At 54.9% G+C, this 21,284-nt stretch overlaps 2 protein-coding genes across 3 annotated transcripts in view; one reads left to right on the top strand and one right to left on the bottom strand.

The window, feature by feature from the left end:
- The window catches only part of EPHX1 (epoxide hydrolase 1), a 39,429-nt gene extending 35,601 nt beyond the window's left edge, over window positions 1-3,828 (top strand). The window contains exons 8-9 of one of the 2 annotated variants that reach the window (XM_082615794.1): window positions 2,366-2,482; window positions 3,318-3,828. In XM_082615794.1, the coding sequence (XP_082471920.1) occupies window positions 2,366-2,482; window positions 3,318-3,519 (319 nt within the window). In that variant the 3' untranslated portion in view covers window positions 3,520-3,828. The remainder of the gene's footprint in view (window positions 1-2,365; window positions 2,483-3,317) is intronic. The other variant, XM_082615793.1, reaches the window with a different exon arrangement.
- A 527-nt stretch (window positions 3,829-4,355) lies between these two features.
- TMEM63A (transmembrane protein 63A) overlaps window positions 4,356-21,284 on the bottom strand; it is a 34,206-nt gene continuing 17,277 nt past the window's right edge. Inside the window, exons 10-24 of the mRNA XM_082612968.1 lie at window positions 20,929-20,999; window positions 18,768-18,848; window positions 18,459-18,582; window positions 18,234-18,367; window positions 16,799-16,936; window positions 15,009-15,162; window positions 12,535-12,641; window positions 12,306-12,392; window positions 11,553-11,615; window positions 10,439-10,601; window positions 9,458-9,563; window positions 8,055-8,222; window positions 6,988-7,103; window positions 6,575-6,637; window positions 4,356-5,315 (exon numbers count right to left, since the gene is read on the bottom strand). Coding sequence (XP_082469094.1) covers window positions 5,148-5,315; window positions 6,575-6,637; window positions 6,988-7,103; window positions 8,055-8,222; window positions 9,458-9,563; window positions 10,439-10,601; window positions 11,553-11,615; window positions 12,306-12,392; window positions 12,535-12,641; window positions 15,009-15,162; window positions 16,799-16,936; window positions 18,234-18,367; window positions 18,459-18,582; window positions 18,768-18,848; window positions 20,929-20,999 — 1,743 coding nt within the window. The 3' untranslated portion in view covers window positions 4,356-5,147. The remainder of the gene's footprint in view (window positions 5,316-6,574; window positions 6,638-6,987; window positions 7,104-8,054; window positions 8,223-9,457; window positions 9,564-10,438; window positions 10,602-11,552; window positions 11,616-12,305; window positions 12,393-12,534; window positions 12,642-15,008; window positions 15,163-16,798; window positions 16,937-18,233; window positions 18,368-18,458; window positions 18,583-18,767; window positions 18,849-20,928; window positions 21,000-21,284) is intronic.

Genomic DNA, 21,284 nt, shown 5'->3' with positions numbered 1-21,284 from the left:
ACACGTTTACGTGCTTCTTTTAACTGTTCAGTTTCCATTGACTGGTTTTCATTTTGTAATCAAAATTGCATTTAAAAAGATGTTCAGGACTTCCCTGGTGGCACAAAATGTGGTTCTAAGGATAAAAATATAATTGACCAACTGCATCTAAATAGCTGAAGCAAAAAAGTAAATTAAGCAAACTGACCATTTTGGGCCAATTGGCTTCTGATGAATCAACGAAGCTAATTGCATACAGCTGAGGAGCCTGGCAGGCAGAGCAGCAAATGTTCTTTTTTATTTTTTTGTGTGGTACGCGGGCCTCTCACTGTTGTGGCCTCTCCTGTTGCGGAGCACAGGCTCCGGATGCACAGGCTCAGTGGCCATGGCTCACGGGCCCAGCCGCTCCGTGGCATGTGGGATCCTCCCGGACCAGGGCACGAACCCGTGTCCCCTGCATCAGCAGGCGGACTCTCAACCACTGCGCCACCAGGGAAGCCCGCAAATGTTCTTTAATCCAGGCAGCAAGGATGGGGTGGGAATGCAGGAGTGAGGGCAGCAGGGCTTGGCGGGGACACAGACAGGCTGAGCTCATTTTCGTCACAGACATGCCGAGTGGGAGATGCTGGCAGGATGCCCGGGCGGAGGTGCCCACTTGGTAACTGGGCTCACAGATCTGGGGCTCAGGTGAGGGGTTGAATTGGAAGGAGTTATTTCCACTGTTCTCTTGGTGAATTAGTAGCTGGAGCCACAGGGTAGATCTCCTCAGACAGAGTGCAGCAGGGCAGCATCCAGGGATGCTGGGAGGAGCCTTACTGGCTGCAGAAGGACCAGAAGTGAGAGAGTCTGGGAGGCCAGACCTAGTGAGAAGGCCCTACCCGCGAGGCCTGGGCGGCAGGGACAGTTGCGGTGTGCAGGGTGAGGAGGTATGGGCGAGTTGGCAGGGGCGGGAGAGAGGGGACGGGGGAAGGCCTGAGGGCATTCAGGGTTGCAGGGTGGGTGACCGATGTTTGGGCCTGAAGAGGCAGATGGAGGCATTTAGGGCCCAGGACAAGGGGCGACAGCTCTCCTAAGCCCCAGATCTGGACTCAAGCAGGGAAGGGTGGGGGGGTGGGAGCTGCTGCCCCATGAACTTGGATTTCCTCAAAGAGGCAGGCAGGGCAGGCGGGGGGCTGTGGGTGAGCACACGGCTGTCAGGACCCTCTGAGGAGGTGGCAGCTGAGTTGGAGAGCGTGACGTCAGTAGTGCTGGAGTCCCCTCACGTCTGTGGACTGTCGGGTGGGCTCAGGGTGGCAGGAGGCCCCCAGGGTGAGGGCACTGAAGGGGTGAGTGATGTCAGGGGAGCGAGAGGGTCTGGGGTGCGGTGGGCAGTTATTCCGGGGAAGAGGGCACGTGCTGGGGAGTGGAGGACGAGTTGGGGAACAGTGGGGACATGGAGGCCCAGGAGGCCCAGCCAGTGGAAAGCAGCAGCTGAAGTGGGCAGAGGGGAGGCCATGGAGGGCTCCGGGGGCTCTGGATGCAGGCCGGGCTGAGGGAGCCCAGCAGCAGGAGAGGGAGAGGGCCGGGTGGGCCCCGGAGGAAGCGGGGCTTTCCAGAGTCCACAGGCCACGTGCTCCAACATTAGGTACCAAATGATGATTTCCTTCCAGAGTGTGGGGCTCTGCAGTCTGGGTGGGGTTCACCTGCTCAGCAGTTCCCAGGCTGGAGAAGAAAAGGGGTGTCCCATGCTGAGCGGGTGTGGCGGGTCTCTGCAGGACCCCGTGGCTCCCTCCTGGGGTGACCCAGGTTTGGAGGGGAGGCAAGCTGGGGGCTAGTGAATAAAAATGCCCCAGGAGCTGCTGACCCTGCCCTGCTTCTCCTGGTGCCCGGTCAGGGCAGGATCAGGGCTCCTAAAGCCTGCCTGGAGATCAGGTTTTGCTCAGGGCCTGGCAGGGGTGGGCCCCCCTGAGGATGGTCTGAAGGTGGCCTGCACTGAGGTCCCAGGAGTGGGCACCACCTCTGAGCAGGGTTTGCAGCATCCTACCCACGGACCTCCTGGCTACCCAGCGGTGACCAGCCAAAGCCTCTGGGTTCAGTTGACCTCACCTGCTTCATCCCTTCTGGCCTGAACTGTTAGGGAGGTCAGGGAGGGGGTTGGCTGACACCACCCAAGATGACAGCCTGCCTCGTACATGGTCATCACTCTGCATTACCTGTCGTCACGGTTATGGCGACCCCGGGCCGGGCCTGCCTGTGGCACGGGGATAAGATCACCAAGCTGGCAGTGAGGCCTGAGGAGGGAAGCCAGGAGGGCATAGCGCCTGGCGTACAGCTTGAAAGTGGCGGCTCTTATTTGTGATACAACTGCCCTTGGCACTGAGAGGGGCCTTCCGGTCTGCTTTCCCAGGAAGTTCTCCCTGGACGATCTGCTGACGGGTGTGATGCTCTACTGGACGACAGGCACCATCACCTCCTCCCAGCGCTTCTACAAAGAGAACATGAGACTGGACAATAAGCATGAGGGGTAAGTCCGGCTGAGCCCAGAGCGGGGCTTCTGAGGAGGGTGCCTCCGAGGCAGGGAGCAGGGGAATGGCCCGGCCTTGGACTCAAGGGAGGACGTTGGATGTGGTAAAGGACAGCCTAGCCTTGGGTGCGTACCGGGAGTGTAAGATGAGAACACAATTTAAAGGTCAGGGGATGGGCTTCCCTGGTGGCGCAGTGGTTGAGCGTCCGCCTGCCGATGCAGGGGACGTGGGTTCGTGCCCCGGTCCGGGAGGATCCCACATGCCGCAGAGCGGCTGGTCCCATGGGCCGTGGCCGCTAAGCCTGCGCGTCCGGAGCCTGTGCTCCACAACGGGAGAGGCCACAACAGTGAGAGGCCTGCGTACCACAAAAAAAAAAAACACAACAATAAAGGTCAGGGGTATTGAGAGAGATTCCTGTCATTAGAAGTAGCTCACGGAGGGAACACCAGGCCTGGCCCCCACACATCCCGAGGGGCTCCCCCAGGGCCAGGAGGCCGTCCTAGGGTGGCGGTGATGGGTCTGGGACTTCCCTGGAACCCTTTCCTGATCTCACAGGGAGACTCTCGGGCAGCAGCAAAGTGAAGGGCGACAAAGGTGGGAGTTAGAGGCTGTCCTACCCCACCTTGGTGACGCTGTCCAGCTGGGGCAGCCCTTCCAGAAAAGAGGGCCCCAGAGAGGGCTGGAATTGAGGTGGGCGGTTAAAACCCTGGGTCTATCCTTCTATGGCTCCACGTGGGTGGGCGAACTGAACCCCCAGCCCCCTGAACCCCTGCTTTGGGGGAGACGGGGGCCAGACCACAGCTTCCCCCTCAGTGGGATCTCTGTCTCTTCCAGGATAAAGGTCCACGTGCCCACGGGCTTTGCTGCCTTCCCTTGTGAGTTAATACACGTCCCAGAAAAGTGGGTGAAGTCCAAGTACCCGAAACTCATCTCTTATTCCTACATGCCCCGTGGGGGCCACTTTGCTGCCTTTGAGGAGCCAGAGCTGCTTGCCCAGGACATCCACAAGTTCATGGGGCTGCTGGAGCGGCAGTGACCCTGGCGGGGAGCGGCTGTCACCTCGCAGGCAGCCCCTGCCCTGGCATGGCAGGCTTCCTCCTGACACCCGCCGTTTTCCCCGGAAGCCCCCGGTCTCCCAGCCCAGCTCCCAGTAGAAGTGAGGCTGGCAGGGAGGCCCCCTCCCAGTCCTCTGTTGGTGGAGTTGCCCCTTTCCCCAGGAATGTGCTTGCTTCCGTCCCCTGTCCGTGCTGGGACCCCATGCTTACCCTTCCACACACTCCCCACACACTGTGTTAAGCAACATGGCTTTGATGATAAATGATTTTCCTTCTAAGAGTGGCTGGAACAAGTGACATGTCGAGCCCCAACCCCACGTGGGGTGCCCCTTCCAGCAGAGCTGCCAGGTCTGCACTGGGGCTCTTGCTCCAGCCCAGCTGGGAGAGGCAGGATGGGCCACTGGGGCCGGAGGGAGGCCACTCTGTCCTCCCACGTGCCCGCCTGAGGCATCTGTGAGCAGAGGCAGTGAGGCCGAGGGACTGCCAGGGACCTGCCCGCCTCGCCTCAGCGGGGATGGAAGCGGCCTCCCAGCTCTGCCCACCGGCACCCATCACACCGGCACCCATCACACCGGCTTGTGCCTCTGGCAGTAGGGAGGCAGCTTCTCTGGCAAGTGCCCAAAGGTGCGTCCCAGCCGCGGGATCCCGTGGGGAGAGAAAAAGCAAGAGGCTGCGCCCCTCCTTCTGTGGCCATAGTTCTCCCTTGGCTTCCAGGAGGCCCTGAGCACTTCTCCCTTTGGAGGGAACAGACAGATGGAATCAAGGGCTAGAGGCTGAGCCCCACGCACTGGGCCCCGAAGAGGTGGCATCTCACCAGTCTGGCTGAATGGGCATTTTATTAGTGGTCCTCATTGTCCCTGCCAGCTGTAGGGGACCCTGACCCAGCCACAGTGTCACTGGCAACGTGACAGAAAAACACAGAACCATGGCAGGGATGTAGACGAGACTGGGGTGGCCCAGCACCGGCCCGCTCCTGTCCTGCGCCCTGCAGCTCGCTCCTGGGGGGCGGGGAGCAGGGGTGTGAAGGGCCTGATAGCCAGAAGGGGAAGCTGGGATGGACCTGGACCATCACCTGGCACCCATCTCAGGCCTGCGGTTGCTGCGGACTCTTTGGTTATCAGTTGCGTGTGTGCCCGGAGGGTGGGGGGCAGTGTCTGGATGCTCAGAAGGAGAAGGTCTTCCACACAGTACCTCCCTCTCTTACTTGATACAGTCACCACACTGATGGGTTGAAGGGACACAGTGCCAACACATGATCCTGCTGAAAATCATCGGGGCATCATCCCGGCCACAGAGCTGGGCACTTAGGCAGAAGGGGTACTTGGAAATAAACAGAGCCTCGGGCAAGCAAGGGAGAGTCCAGAGCTGCACATCCTCCCCTTACCAGTGCTAGGACTAGACAAGACCACCAGCTGATGGCAGTCCCGCACTTCCGCCTCAGCCAAGGGCCAGAGCCCCTCTCTGCTCCCATGTTTTTAGAGCTGTTGTGCTTAAAACAGGCGGAAAGAAGTACTGACTTGGTTGAGGTTGGAGTCAAGCCACTTCTCCACCTGTGTCTCTTCCCCTCCCAACTCCCTGGGTCTGGACCAGTCCGGCAGCTCCCCGGCCCTCAGGCCTCCTGGCTGGTGGCTGCCACGCTGTCCGCAGGGTTCTGATCCAGGCACTGCCCCGGGACGGTCCCACTGATGTTGTGGATGGCACCGTAGGTCTGCTGCTGCTGCGGGGACAGGGCTATTTTCTCCGAGGACAAGCTGTTCAGAATCCGGGGCACGTAGGACTGCCAACAAATGGGGGTGTTAGTGCTTGGGTGGCATGGGCGTGAGAGTCCCTGTCCCGTTCCTCCCTTACCGCCCCGCCTCCCTCCAGCCGGAAGACACACAGAATGCTCATGCAGGACACATAAAGAAATAACATCAACCTAGGACATCAGGACCTAAAATATGCCAACTGCAGGTTTTCCTAACAGCCAGAGCAAATCAGAACACACAGTCGCAGAGTTCTCGTGGTCATAGAGAAGAAAGCACACACACACCAATTTCTCAGAGGAAGCAAAACTTTTCCTGGCACTGGATTCTAGAAGAATTTCTCACTTTATGTAGGAAACAGGTCTATCTACACAGGGCAGGCTTAGAATGCTGTCAGTGGGACTTCTGAGCAGCGGACCGACTCTGTGTAGGTTCTGTTTCCTCTCAATCCCAGACTCCAGCTGCCGACCTGAACCAGGCTGAGAATGAGGGATCTGCATCATCCACCTGCCCTGTCTGGCAGGCACAGTCACAGGTGTGCCTCTGGGTAATGAATCTTCCTGAAACCTTCTCTGGGGCTGGTCCAAAGACAGACACTGGTAAGAGTGCCTGACACCTGAGAGGGAGCCACTGGAAAGAATGCTGCTGCTGATCTAGATCAGCGCTGTCCCAGCCCTGTCTGTCAGGCCGGGGCGGTCACAGCTCGGGGAGCCTGTGGCTCCACCTTCCTTTCCCAACCCCACCCTAGGAGCAGGACCCTGGAGGCCGGAAGCAGGGAGAACCAGGAAGGAAAGGAGTCCTGGTGTCTTTCTAACACTGTGCCCCCCTCCATAGCAGGTAAAATGTTCATTTGTTGAATTCAGGGGGGAGTTAGTGTGACACCCTCTTGGTGCCTATAGTAAAGGACCTCACACAGGCAGGGGCTGGCAAAATGCTCTGAGAAAGCTTCATCAAACCGCAGGGCCTTGCGATATGGCTTCACTAAAGGCCCAGGCTCACCAAGCATTAAATATGCAGAGAAGGAAAGTGAGCAGGCAACTGAAACCGAGGGAGATGGGTATACATCATGGCAAAACTAATTATCTTCTGGTGATGGATGTGGCTTCACACATGCAAGAGAAAACATCCAGAGGGACCAGGGATTCCTTCTCCAATGATGTTAATTCAGAAACCCGCCTGGCACGTGATCAAAGGACTTCTGTCTTAACGAGAGAGGATCAAAGCAGGTTTGCAGGGCCCACCTGGTCGGGGCCGTTGCAGGTGCTCATGCTCGGCTAAGAACCGCACTTACTGTGAATGGTAAAGGCACGTGGGCCTCTGCCTCACTTCCTTTGTCATTTGCTGATTCTTCCGTCTGCAAACAACAGCAAAAACTTGCGATGATAAACAAAACCGATCTTCCTGAACTAACACCCTCTAAACAAACAGACTATTAACACCCAGAATAATAGTACCAGCTGGCACAAAGCTCCCAGCAGCAGCCCAAGAGAGGATGGTGTGGGCAGTGCAGGGAGCAGGGAAGGGGGCAGGGAGGGAAGCTACACATCACACCCAACTACCCACGCCTTCCCCGTGGATAAATAAAATCTGGAGAGGGCTGTTGATCTGTTGATCTGGGAAGAGGTGGAGGAGGGATGGAGAATGAAGCCACCATCTCCTCCTCCCAGACCCTGGCTGGGCAGCAGTGGGGGAGGGGTCCTTTACCTTGTAGTTCAGAGGGCTGAGGTGCTTGAAGCATCCAAAGCAGGTGTAGGCCAGGCAGACCAGGATAGTGAGCAGAAGCACCAGGAAGGTGAACAGGGTGAGGGGAGCCTTCAGACCTGGGGACAAAGGGATGCCAGCCTTGGCGTGGGGGGGAAGTCACACCTGGTGCAGGAACTGTGTGTGGCTTCTCTCTCAGGCCGAAGATGAAGAGAAGGCATCACCCACCCCCTTCCCACCATCTCCAGCAGCTGGGATGGTATCTTCACAGGCAGGGTCACAGAGAGTGACCCACTGAGCAGCTGGCATTATCCCTGGTCAGATTTCAGGTGCTGGGGCACCGAGTCAAAGGCCAGTTGCCAGCTTCCTTGCTGGGTCGGTTCCCTCCCGTCTCCAGTGCCCCCGGCAGAGTCACACATCTCTTCTGCCTCCTCCTTCTTCTCAAGAGTGGCAGTTCTCCCTCCTGCGTGTCCTCACTGCCTCCACACTGTGAAGTGTGAGGACTTGGGCCCATCCACACCCACAAAGAGCATCGCGGACTAGCTTCCCCCTCTCTGGTTCAGCCCCTCCATAGCTGGTAAAGGGACCATCTTCCCTGTAAGGCTGTCTGGGGCAATCGACCTGGCCTTCACCAGGTTACACCTGACCTCAGGATAGCTTGGAACTGGGTTGTCAGTACTGCCCAATCAGCCCTCACCCTTGGGGTACCACCTTCTGGTTGGGCACCGAGTTGATGCTCTTAAAACAGGAAGGGAGGGGGCTTCCCTGGTGGCGTAGTGGTTGGGAGTCCGCCTGCCGATGCAGGGGACACGGGTTCGTGCCCCGGTCCAGGAGGATCCCACGTGCCATGGAGCGGCTGGGCCCATGAGCCATGGCCGCTGAGCCTGCGTGTCTGGAGCCTGTGCTCCGCAACGGGAGAGGCCACAACGGTGAGAGGCCCGCGTACCACAAAAAAAAAAAAAAAAGAAAAAAACAGGAAGGGATTTGACTGGCTGGTGTGGATGCGGGAATAGGAGGCTGAGTGTTGCCTCCTGCCCTCCACCCCCACCCCAGTCAGAAGGGCCGCTCACCCAGGCGCAGGAAGGAAAAGAAGTAGAGCCAGAAGAGGCACAGGATGGGAGCAGCCAAGGCCTGGTTCACGGCTGCCAGGTGGATTCTCTTCTGCAGCTTTGCCGGCAGGTAGGCGAAGTAGAGGTTGTGCCGGTCGACCATGTGCTTGAGCAGGATGTAGATGAGGCCTGCAGAGCCAGGGCCGTGAGCTGGACAGTGGCTGGGCCGCGGGGGCCACTCTACGCCCTTCCTCCTGGAGGTGGCTCTCTGTGCGGGGAGCTGGGCTGGGGCCGCGGCTGGGCTACGTGCACACGTGCACACGTGCACGTCCTGGCTCCTCCTGTTTCTTCTCCTTCTCCTTCTCTCCCCCCGCCCCGCCCTGTCCACCTCTCCCCCTCTCTCCTCTCCCCACCCCCCCTGCTCCCTCCCAGCCGCTTTCTGACCCACGAGTAGGGGCGTCTGTGCTGCTGTCCCCACGGACACTGACATTCTAGGACCGTTTTGGGGAAAGAGGCGACTTTACACCCAGAGGCCTGGCCTCAACTTCCTCCCACGCTGAGCCCCCCTCCCCTTATCCCTCAGGGCTCCCACGCTCCCTTCCTTCTGCCACCCAAGCTGACCCCCTGTACCGTCACTGCCAACAGATGCCCAAGGGTCTAAACCCAGGGATGGCACAGGAGGTGGGTGGGTGCTGCCTTTTCTATTATGTCAGGTTCTTCAAAAACATTTTTCGTTGCTGTTTTGAAACAGTAATACTATTGTAGATCTTTAAAACAGTACGAGAGAGTGTACAGGGAAAACTAACACTTCCTCCTTGCCCTAAACCACAGCTGTCACTGCCACCAGTCTCCTGGGTGTTCTGTTTCCTTCCAGACGCTTCCATTTGTCTGCCGGCCCCTGAGGGTGTATTTTAACTGCAAGACCTTGACCTTCTAAGTCAAACAGTCCTGAGTTCACATCTGGGCTCTAGTCCTCACTTAACAAGTGTTAAGTGCTTCATCTGTGAAAAGGGGACAGAAACAAGACCTGCCTTGAAGGATCGAGAGAGAAAGAAGTGTGACAATCCACGTGGAGAGTGACAGTGGCTGCCAGAGCACAGACACGAGAGCCTCCACCAGTGCTGCTGGCGCTGTCCCAGCTGCTGCTGGAGGATCAACCAAGAATGAAGCGGTCAGCCGGCAGAGGCCCTCAGACCAGGAGGGGTACCAAGAGAGCTCACAGTCTGGAAGGCCCGTAGAAGGAATCCGTGAGCAAGTGAAATTAAATCTGGTGTCCCCTGTGGCTCCTTGGCAGCTTACGGTTCCTGTGGCTACAAGAGGCCCTCTGCTCGTGGGGCTCCATGACGCCCTGCTGATGGCTGTCCTGGGGTGCTCGGCAGAATCAGTCATCCACCCACCCTGGGACCGGCCCCAGGGCCACTCACCGAACGGCACGATGATGGGGCAGGTGATGCTGTAGGCCATGATGACGGTGAAGACACACAGCATCCACGCGTACATGGCTCCAAACTCGTACTCGAAGGCCTGGTTCTGGGAGGGGGAGGTGGTGAGGGGCTTAGGGGTTTGGTCCACACCAGCCCGCCTCCGTGCACTCCAAGTGGTCGGGAGGACTTTGGAAGTGGGAGCCTCACCGCGCCCCTCACCTCTCAAGGCCCCTTCTATCCCTCCGCAAACCTCCTCCAGCTTCACCTGGCTCACACCCAGACCTCGAAAGGCACAATGACTCGTGTTTTCGTAGTGTTTCTCGTGTTCTAATCCTGTCTACACAACAGGCCTGTGAGCCCCCAGAGGGCACAGGGGGTACATCTGACTGTAGAATGACCCTCCACAGACTCTGTCAGACCCAACATCACTCCGCCCCTTCTAGCCGTGTGTCCTGGGCCAAGCACTTGACCTCCCGGTGGCTTAGTCTGTGCGTCTGCAAAGCAAGCTCCCGTAGCGCCCATCTCACAGCGGGCTCTGAGGATTAAATGACAGGATGCGGGGCTTCTCCTCTCATGGTTCCCACAGTGGCGAAGGAGAATAAAAGAGAACCCCACACACCCAACTTAGAGAGTCCTGGAACAAATGCCACCAGCCCAAAATGCTTTCACCTCTGTAGTAATCTAAGAATTTATGCAAATGAAGGTCCATGGGAAAGAAATGTATGTATGTGTGTGTGTGTGTGTGTGTGATCAGCCCGGTTAAAATGCAAGAATCCCCACTCTCTCCTCCAGCCCGAGTCAGCGTGGAGGATGACCTAGCCAGGCCCTCACCCAGGCTCCTTACACCTCCTCCCCCCACAGCCCTGGGCCCAGTTGAGAGGTCCTGAGCAGAGTGCCCGGCACTTAGCAGGCGGCTGGGTAAACGCGGGCGGCGGGGAGGCTCTGGGACTTTAAGGCGGCGCCCACCCCCACCCTCTGTACCTGCTTAATGTTCCTGCGGTCGGCTGCAGTCTTGGCCATGACCATGCGGAAGGTGTACAGGATGAGGCCGGGCAGCCGCAGCAGCTCCATGCCGTTGCCAATGAAGGCCGAGGCGATGACATAGTTCACAAAGAAGGCGCCCTGGTCGGGCAGGAAGACGCACCTGGGGAACCACCGGGTGTGCGAGCTGAGCGCCCCGAGAGGGAGAGGGGCCCGTGACTGAGCAGAGACGGGACTCAGAACTGACCACGGATTTGGCCATCTGGAAGTCACTGTCAACCTAGACCCGAGCTGGTTGGGTATGGGTGTGTCTGTCTGTGGCTGCCAGCTCCCAAGTCCTCGTTTTACCCAGCGAGAACCCATTTAAGAAAATTCACTCTATCCTTTCAGATAGGCACGGCCAGGCTTCCCTGTGAACAGTCCTTTGGAAAAGTCTATCTTGGACATTCGGGCCTACATTAGGACTTAAAGTATAGTACAGTAGGGGCTGGGGATGAATCCCAGCTCTGTCTCTTAACTAGCTGGGTAGCCTTTTTTTCTTCAGCATGTCTGGGCCTCAGTCTCCTCATCTGTAAAATGGAAATAGTCAAATTTCTGACTCATAGCTTGTTTAAAGATTAAATGAAAAAAAGAATCAAGCATTTAGCATAGCATCTTCTTAAATAACAGCTATTACTATTAAGTGGGTTCGGTACAAGTTGAAAATACTAACGAGGACACACATTAGAAATAAGTTCAACTCCTCTCTCCTAGCAAAAATAATCCTGGACCAGACAGTCATTCTGGTTGCTGCGTTAATTATTATTCTCCTTCCCCCTTCCCTGGCACCACTGAGACCCAGCAGTTCCTTCTCCCCAGGAGGTTCTGTTCTCAGTAAGTAAGTTTCAAAGAATGAATGAGAACGCCACTAATTGAGTTTCAACCTAGAAGATTAACCACACTTCTGCACTTGTGGCACAAAGTGGGTCAGTTCCCCCGATGCAGCCCCGCCAGGAACCTGTAGTGGTGCGGGGAGTCCACAGGCCCTGAAGGACAGACAACCCTCCCCCCACTGCAGCCCCAGCCCAAGTCCCTGGGGGACGTGGCTCCAAAACTCAGCGTGGCTGATACTTACTCCAACCTGACAGAGGCCTCCGAGGAAGTTTTATCAAAGAGCCACCGGAAGAAAAAATCCAAACTGAAAGAAAGATGAATCCCGTAAAAACTTATTTCCAACAGTCCATGTGATCACCGCATATGTTTTCATTTTCTTCTGCTTTCTGCTTTTTTTTTTTTTTTTTTTTAAAAAGGCCATATCTCAAGATCTACCCTGGTTCTCTAAGATGCTACTTATTATACCGTAACTCATCAGGGCCTGCTTTAACAGAAACTTCCTTCCTCAAAATAACCAAAGCCATGATTAGACCCTCTCCCTAAGTGGAAGGTCCATGGTAAGTTTCATTTTCAAGTTTTTTTTTTTTTTTCTTTTTTTTTGCGGTATGCGGGCCTCTCACTGTTGTGGCCTCTCCCGTTGCGGAGCACAGGCTCCGGACGCGCAGGCTCAGCGGCCATGGCTCACGGGCCCAGCCGCTCCGCGGCATGTGGGATCCTCCCAGACCGGGGCACGAACCCGTATCCCCTGCATCGGCAGGCGGACTCTCAACCACTGCGCCACCAGGGAGGCCCAAGCTTTTTTTTTTTTAAGGCAGAAAGATCATATCTCTGGAAGAATCAGTGGGCCAGCACAACTGCATGCCAAGTGAGTGTGACAGGTTTAAGTGTTGTCAGGAATTTGCAACCACTCCCAAAGCATCTGCATTTTCTTGAGGACAGTGTTCTCTGTTGTGGCCCTGGTTCTGAATTTAGAGCAGGAGGTGGTAATAGGTACCTGGTGAGGCCCAGGGAGGGCAGAATCAGCACCATGAAGATCAAGAATATGTAGACTTTGGTCATCATGATTCGGTTTTCCCCTGACCTGCAGGAAGTCAGAGGTGAGCCCTCACAGTCCCCCAGATGTACCGGGCGTCCCCAGTACGGCCCCTGCTGTGTGCCCATCGCGCTGGCGGGGAGGGGGCATCAGCGACACCCAGCTCAGGGGCGAGCCCCAGGGCACTCACTTGGTCCAGTGAGACTCTAGCAGCGTCGAGTAGTAAACGACGGTGGGCAGCAGGGCCGAGAAGGACCACAGGAGGAGGGTCGGGAAGAACTGGCTGATGATGGGGTCCTAGAAAACAGTCCATAGCAGAGAGCGCTGTGAGCCCTGGGGGCTTTGGGCCGTGACCTGTTGGCATGGTGACTCAGTGACCTCTGGGATTTGGGTCACTTCTGTCCCCCAGAACCAACACTGTACCTGGTACAGGGTAGATAATGTTGGCTGAACAGACAATAACAGCACCTGACATTTGTACAGTGCTTTCTTTTTCTTTTTCTTTTTTTTTTTCTTTTGCGGTACGCGGGCCTCTCACTGTTGTGGCCTCTCCCGTTGCGGGGCACAGGCTCCGGACGCGCAGGCTCAGCGGCCATGGCTCACGAGCCCAGCCGTTCCGCGGCATGTGGGATCTTCCCGGACCGGGGCACGAACCCGTGTCCCCTGCATCGGCAGGCGGACTCTCAACCACTGCGCCAGCAGGGAAGCCCCAGTGCTTTATTTTTCTTATTTTTATTTAAAAAAAATTTTTGGCCATGCTACGTGACACGTGGGGTCTTAGTTCCCCCACCAGGGATCGAACCTGTACCCCCTGCAGTGGAAGCACAGAGTCTTAACCACTGGACCGCCAGGGAAGTCCCTGTATAGCTCTTTAGAGCGAAGAATGCAACTTCACATACAACTGAACTCCACTTGTCTTACTGACCAGAGAAATAACCTCCTCCATTCCGTATAGAAAGCCAACGACGGACGCCAAAGGAAGACGGAGCACTGACGGCCAGAGCCCTTCCCCAGCCGCCTGCCCACTCAACTCCCACTGGCCCAGTCGTAGCTTCCCAGAACTGCTTCGTGTTTGTTCCCAATCTCATCTATGCCTGTTATACTTGTTATTGCAATTACATGGTTCGATTAACTTATTCCCTTCTCTGATAAAAGGAGCATAGCAACAGAGAGATTTCTTTGAAAACTAAGTTGGATACATTGGAAAGACTTGATAAAGGCCAATTTCTCAAAAATGCTGCTGAATTAGATGAGAGTGAATTAACTGTAAAAGAGCAAGGGAAACGAAATCTAGGAGGGTTCTATACTTTGAACAGCTTTGCAAGTATCTTTAAGTTCTTGCTTGACTGTAAGAAACCAAAACTAGAATCACAAACAAGAAATAAGTGTGTATTTTATATAAAATACACAAAGGGGAAATCTAATCAGCAGATCCTTCCTCAAAAGAACAGGCCTTGACCATACATCAAAAGACTGGCAAAGGAATAAACATGTAGATGCTTTAGATCTAAACAAAACTTACATATTTTTTATTGAGTCATTTGATCATCACAACGGCCCCATGAGTATAACATAGCAGAGTGTTACAGAGGACAAAGCCAGTTTTTAGAGGAAAAACAAAGGCTCAGAATTCATCAGCTAGGGAATGGCAGGGCAAGGACCAGGCCCTCAGGCCCTCCAGCCCACTGTGCTTTCCCAGAGTGTGATTAACCAAATGCCAAGTGGAACTGAAAACACGAAAAGGATGTGGAGTGATATTTCAGCAAAGCCGATTATGGGAAACCAAGTAGATGCCATTTTTAGGGAGTGTTCAGCTGTTATCATCTAAGATCCTTAAAAATCATTCATTACCTATCTAGAATAAGTAACTTTACAACAGGATTATCAGAAACTGACATATAAAAAGAAAACTGGATTCATGACCCTGCCACCCCAGTCAGAGAAGCGCTTTGCATTCTTTGCTACCCACTCCCCGTAGCAGCCATCCTGCACACACATCACTGGCACATCACTATAACCATTGCTGAGAGATAATTTTATATTCTGCTTTTATCGTAAAACCCCATGTCTGCCACAAAGTCTATACAATTTTTTTTTTTTTTTTTTTTTTTTGCGGTACGCGGGCCTCTCACTGTTGTGACCTCTTCCACCGCGGAGCACAGGCTCCGGACGCCCAGGTCCAGTGGCCATGGTTCACAGGCCCCGCCGCTCCGCGGCACGTGGGATCCCCCCGGACCGGGGCACAAACCCGTGTCCCCTGCACCGGCAGGCGGACACCCAGCCACTGCGCCACCAGGGAAGCCCTATACAATTTTTTAATGGATGCTTAACAGTCTGTCAGACTGAATATACCTCATTCAACTCAAATTACCCCTACTGTTGAACATTTAGATTGATTCCACTGTATCTATGTCTCTATAGTAACACATACACACACACATATCATACACATACATGTATACATAAAGTACATACACATATGTATATCTACATGATGTTACTATAAAGACACTGTAATAAATGTGGCCATGCCTGCTCAGGGCTTAAAAGCACATGAGCCGAGGGACACGGCCTCCTGGTTCAGTGGCCCCCATGGCTCTTGGTCCCATTCCTCCCCCACCCGCCATGCCCTCTTGGGAGAGGTCCTGCAGAATGGTCACTCACATTTAGCGCATGGATGGGTTTGGTGACGTTGAACTTGTCCATGGTGGACAGGATGATGGAGGGCGTGGTCAGGAAAAACAGCCCCAAGAAGAGAGTGAAGTTGATGCCCAGCCATTGGAACCACCAGCGGAGGCCCTGGATAGAGAGGTTCTTCCTGCAGGGGGGAGGACACAGGCCTTGGAGGTTTATCTCTCAGGCTCTGGCCACCTGTGACACCTACAGTGCCCACGGCTTGGGTGAGTCAGAAGGTCAAATTTAGGCAAGGCAAGAGACTAGACTGAGGGCTCTGGCTGAGGGTCCATCTGGACCTTGGGAGCACAGGCAAGTGTCCTGCACTGACCTTCAGCTATAGGAAGGTCGAATTTGGGGTCCCTATGAGCTCCGAGGGAAAACAGGTTATTTGCAGCTAGAGTCTAGGAGCCAGAACCTACTCGAAGAGATGCCATGAGCCCCCTAGCAGACCAAACAAGGCCCCAACATGGCGTTTTTCAGACGCACTAAAGACATGTGACTCCCCACGGGGCCGTGAGCTGTGGTGTGAGCTGGAGGGAGGCGGGGGACAAAAGCAAAATGCCTGGAACCCGCCCTGGCTTCTCATCCCACCAAGAGCAGACCGACAAACCAGTCCCAAGTTTAGAAAGCTCAGTGAACCAAAGAGCAGAACTGCCGGGGGCTGAATGAAGTACAGCCCGGTGGAGATGAGCGCCCAAACCCTGCTCTGGACCAGGAACTGAGGCCAGGCTGGATGGCGAGCCACGCTGGGGCCTCTGCCGGGCCGTCCTCACCCTCGGCATCGTGCTTAAGGCTCCTGTGGACACAGCTCAGCTCACCAGCTTGTGCCCCAGGCTAGAGAGGCAGCCAGCACCTAACCCAGGGCCGCACTGTCTGATACAGCAGCCTCGAGCCACAGCAGGCTACTGCGTGTTGAAATGTGGCTGGTCCAAACAGAGATGGGCCAGAAGTGGCACATACACGCTGGATCTCAAAGACACTACGTATGAAAAGGAGACTGTAAAACATCTCAATTAAAAAAAATTGATTACATATTGAAATGATAATATTTTAGATATAGAGGGAGAACTCTTATTAAAGTTAATTTTAACAGTTTCTTTTACTTTTTTTCTTTTTTTTAAGACCTGTTTTTTTTTTTTTTTTTTTGCGGTACGCGGGCCTCTCACTGTTGTGGCCTCTCCCGTTGCGGAGCACGGGCTCCAGACGCACAGGCTCAGCAGCCATGGCTCACGGGCCCAGCCGCTCCGCGGCATGTGGGATCTTCCCAGACCGGGGCACAAACCCGTGTCCCCTGCATCGGCAGGCGGACTCTCAACCACTGCACCACCAGGGAAGCCCTAAGACCTGTTTTTTTGTTGTGGTTTTTTTGGTGTTTTTTGGCCTCGCCGTGCAGCTTGCAGGATCTCAGTTCCCTGACCAGGGATTGAACCTGGGCCATGGCCGTGAAAGCCTGAAATCCTAACCACTAGGCCACCAGGGAACTCCCCAGTTTCTTTTACTTTTTTTAATGTGGCTAAAAGGAAACTTAAAATTACATACATTGCTCCCATTATAATCCTACCAGATGCTGCTGATACTGGGGAGAAACACTGGAGTGAAGTCGTGGGTGTGGACACACCACCCACCCCCATCACGCCTCCCACCCCCTGCCCAGAGGGGTGCAGGAGAGTATGAGTGTCTCTCTGAGTGCCAGGTCACACCTGTGCTTCCAGGTGACTTGGGCAGCCCTGCAGGGCTCCCAGGCCCCATTCCCGCCCCTTGCCGGCCTGGGGGCTCACCAGCAGATGTCTTCGGGGTAAGCGGCGAAGCTGACCGTCCACTTGGAGGTGCAGAGCTCTCTGCTGTGGGAGGATGGCTGCGGGTCACTTTTGCACTGAAGGCCCTGACACTTGCAGGCGTTGAAGTCCTTCAGGATGCTGCCAGGAAATGTAGGAATGGCCAGGGTTCAGACCCCTCGGGGTACCATGCACCCATCAGCAGAAAGGACTGTGTGAGAGTGGGAGCCCCATGGCACAGGACCTTTGCTTTATTATTAGTTTATTGTACTTATGCTATAATTAATGCTATGAAAGAGATGCCATTCTTAGCACATTATGTGCAGAATTTTGCTTAATCCTCAGGACAACCCTCTAAGCCAGGGATTACCATTCCTATTTTACAGATGAGGAAACTGAGGCTCTCAGAGTTAGGTTTTGCACCCTGTCTGTCTGACCCCAGCTCCCATGCTGTTGGCATTGCCCCAACATAGGGCTCCTCCTTGCGGCCCCCTCTGCCCTGTCCATGAAGTTGGACATCCCGCTGCCAGGCCCGGGGCCTCACTCTTCCACTCCCTCACCTCTTCCCAGGCCCCATAGCAGCATTAGACTTCACCACCTACGACTCCAAGATGCCCCTCCCTAGGACTCCCAGCCCCGCCCTCTCCACTCCTTCCCCCTTTAGTCTCCCACAAAGAACCCACCAGCGCCCCTACTCCTGTCTCAGAACACTCTTCCTCTTTCCACTGGCCTCGTCCCCACCCCAGCCTCACTTGAGAGTCTGCAAGGCACAGCCAAGAGTCTGTTCCCAGGGTTCACGATGCCCGAAGCAGGGAAGGCAGGGGAAGGAGCATTTGCTGGGCCAACTCCTTTCCGTCTCCCTCTACCGACCCCATCCCCTGCTGCTCCCGAGGCGAGACGAGATGGAGATCCCAGGCATGAGAGCATTTTAGGAGCTAGAGCTCATGCCAAGGTGCACTATGAAAACCCACTCCCTTGGGCCAGGCTCTCAGCAGCAGTGAGCATCCTGGAGTGCCCAGAGGTATTCCCCCACAGCAGTGCATTTGTAGGGAGATGGGAAGGCCACGCACAGAAGGAAGATCTGTGGCTCCACAGTGGGTACATGAAAGAGGGTGGCATCCACCCGACCTGGTGAAATGCTGGGTCATAGAGGCAATGGGATCCCTGGGGCAGCTGGTGAGAGCCCGGCAGTGGGGTAAGGCCATATCCACCCAAGAGGGACTCAGCTGGAATCACCCATAACCAGCTGTCACACAAACATCGGCCGGGCTCACCAAGGTAGTGGGTGTGGATGGCTGCCCCCATTCCCAGCCATGCCCACAGAAGGAGATGGAAATGCTACAAACAAATCCCAGCAGTGGCGGTTCAGCAGTACCGGCTCTGTCCAAGAGGGACAGCAATTTGGACAGAGGCAGACAAGGAACTTGCCCACACTCACTAGGTGGCCATGGACTTTTCCTGGAAGGTGACGAAGGCCATTCCCAGGGACTGGTCCTGGACCCTGCATTCCTCCTCTGTGATCCTCTCCATCAGCCTGTCCTTCATGCGCGTGTAGTAGGAGATGGCGTCCTCCTACCAGAGGACACATGCCCTTGTGATGACGTGGCCCTGTGCAGGTCTCGGGGGACCCAGCGCCCACGTTCCCGGGGGTGTGGGCCCTCACCCACTCACACCCCTTCACTTCACAGCAGCAGAACTGGCCGCAGGGCTTGGGGTTGATGAGGGTCCGCTGGCCTGTCTTCACCTGCAGGTTTGTGTAATAGGTCAGGCTCTTCTCTGTCTTTTTTCTGCAGTGGGAGGGACACACTTCAGACTCGAAATCCTGTGGTGTGACTCACAGAGCCACTCCGCTCCTTTCCTCGCTAGGGGATCCGGGGCCAGCAAGGAAGGAGGATGGCACCTCAGACGGAAGGAGTCAGAAAGATGCAGCCAGCTCAGCCCACGCCCGCCCACCCTGCCGGCCCTCCCTTACCTCTCCCTGCACAGGTAGATCAGCTTGGCCACGTTGTAGCACAGCTGGACCTCCACCACTTCACACGTGGGATACGCGTCCCTGTGCCCAGGGCAGATCAGAAGCAAAAGACAGCCATTGGAAAAGAGAACCCCCCAGGCAGGAGAGACCCCCAAGACTCCAGGGGTGTCAGAGCAATTACACTGCTCATTTCTGTGCCAGGGGAGACCTCTTTCCTCTTTGTCTTTTACCAAAGGGGGAAAGTTTGAAATGTAATACAAAGAGGTCCTTTTAAATAGCATGAAAGTAACTGCCTGAAACTGACAAATTTATACCCACTTGGCTTTAAATCAGTCAGTACTTCTCCTGAAGAAAAAAAATAACACTATTCATTACCTCCTTTACCCATGCAAAGGAGTCAATTTATTGTTTGCTCTAGGTCATTTCTACTCTGGACCATCACTGAAATCCTATTCAGTTTGTGACCCTTTTGAAGATCACAGACCTTTTTGGTCTCATGGAAGCAAACGACCCTCAGCCCAGTAAATGTCTACACATACACTAACAATCACAGTGAAATACGATAAGTACGCTGTATGTATACTTATTCTTGGCCAGGTACTGTTAGAGCAGTAACTTATTTGATCCTCACCATAACCTGTGAGGTTTCTGTCCCCATTTTACAGATGAGGACAATAAGCGTCGGAGAGGTAAAATGACTTGTGCCCAAGATCACACAGCTAGTGAGTGTCTGAGCCAGGAAGTGAATCCAGGCGGCCCAGCTCCAGGGCCCGTGCCTGTACGCAGCGTATGATGCTCCCCCACCATATACGCAAAATCCTATGTGCAACTCCTGGGCATTCCTGAACCGTGTAAATCCCCACCTACTACTTGCTAGGCACTGGGATGGAGCCTGGATAAGTTTACATTTTAGTGAGAGAGAGACACACAGCCCATAGACATGTCAGGTAGACAACTTCAGGTCCCATTACGAGCTTTGCGGAAGAGAACAATGGTGTACGCAACCCTGCTACAAGGCAAATTCACACATCAATCCCCATGGATTGCAGCAGTGTTCACTAAAAGGGCTGCCTGAAATAGGAGAAAGTGTGATTCAGTGTTTGTAATGGGAATGAGAGGACTTTTTTTTCTCTTTAAGGTAATATATTAAGTGGAGCTACTGTTTCCAAATGTTGCCTAACAGGCAACTTCGGGGAGCTGTTTCAAGGAATAGAGAAAAATGATTCCAGTACCCAATGTTTATATATAGAAAAATACTTCTAAAATACTTAGAGTTTCTAAAAGAGAGGTCAGTCAATAAATTTTAAACATTCATTTTACAATTCTGTTTACACTAATAATTTGCTTAGCAAGTGTTCTTCATAACTAGTGCAAAGCCAAGCCACAGCCAACCCCTAATCCATACTACAAATTAATGACTGCTGCTGAGGAATGAATACAGACTGAAGCCTCAGCTCCCTAGCCCAGGTTCAAGTCCTCCAGCCCAGGGTCCTGGGAGCCTTCCCGGCCTGCCTCTCCCCCAAGCACCCCCTTTCCTGAAGCTCCATGAGATGCCCTGCATTCATCGCACCGTACGCACAATTTCCTTCTCACAGGAAGGCCCTTCCTCTAGCCTCCACCTGCAGGTATCCCCGGTGCAGGTGCTCAGAGGAGGCTGCTGGAAAGGAGGTTCTGCTGGGACAGCCGTGAGCGAGCTGTGTGAGGACAGGGCTCCAGACCCGGAGTGCTGACTCAAGAGACACGTGCTGAGCAGAAGGATGCACCACGAAACGCAGAGCGGGGCCCAGCTCCCTCCCCGCCGCCAACACTGCTATCTCTTGGCTCTCTCTTACTCTGCAGAGCTGACGCTGAGAAGCCCAGGGTGAATCCTTTCCTTTTCTTTTTTTTTTTTGTGGGGGATGTGTGGGCGTGTTGTTTCTATAAATCTTTTTCTCTGCCCCTGAGCTCTCAAGATGTTTACCTGCCCCACACCCTGGCCTGTATTCTGGCTACTGCGGTCACGTGGGCAGCCGCGGCTGCTGGCAGAGGATGTGCCGCCCCAGCCCAGGCCCTCAGAGCCCCAGAAGAGCCTGCCCAGGGCAGCATCCGCGGCTCTGTGGCTGGGCCACATCCTCCTAGGGTCTCCCTCCCCTTCCCTCCCAGTGGAAGCGGCCCTGCTCACTGGAAGTGGCTCTCCACAGTCTCCTTCTTCGCGTCTCTGGGGAGTCCTGTGATGAACAGGGTCCGCCTCACCTGCCGGAGAAACACACCAGGGAGAAAAGTCACCAGGGCAAGCCAGTCTGCCAGGGGGACACTCTGTTCAAGCCTCCCCAAGGAGAACGATGGGGACTCAGAGGCTCAGGTGCTCGACTTCCTGGCCTGACAGAGCCTTGAAGTCGCTTCTTTACATAGCATCTTCTTCTAGGCAGTCAAGAATAAATTTCCAGGGGCTTCCCTGGCGGTCCAGTGGTTAGGGCTCTGCGCTTCCACTGCACGGGGCACGGGTTCAATCCCTGGTCAGGGAACTAAGATCCCGCA

Source organism: Mesoplodon mirus (genome assembly GCF_964341445.2).
Source record: "Mesoplodon mirus genome assembly, chromosome: 3".
NCBI classification, from domain to species: domain Eukaryota; kingdom Metazoa; phylum Chordata; class Mammalia; order Artiodactyla; family Ziphiidae; genus Mesoplodon; species Mesoplodon mirus.
Note: the sequence above shows the minus strand (reverse complement) of the source record. Positions and strands in the feature narration are given on the sequence as shown.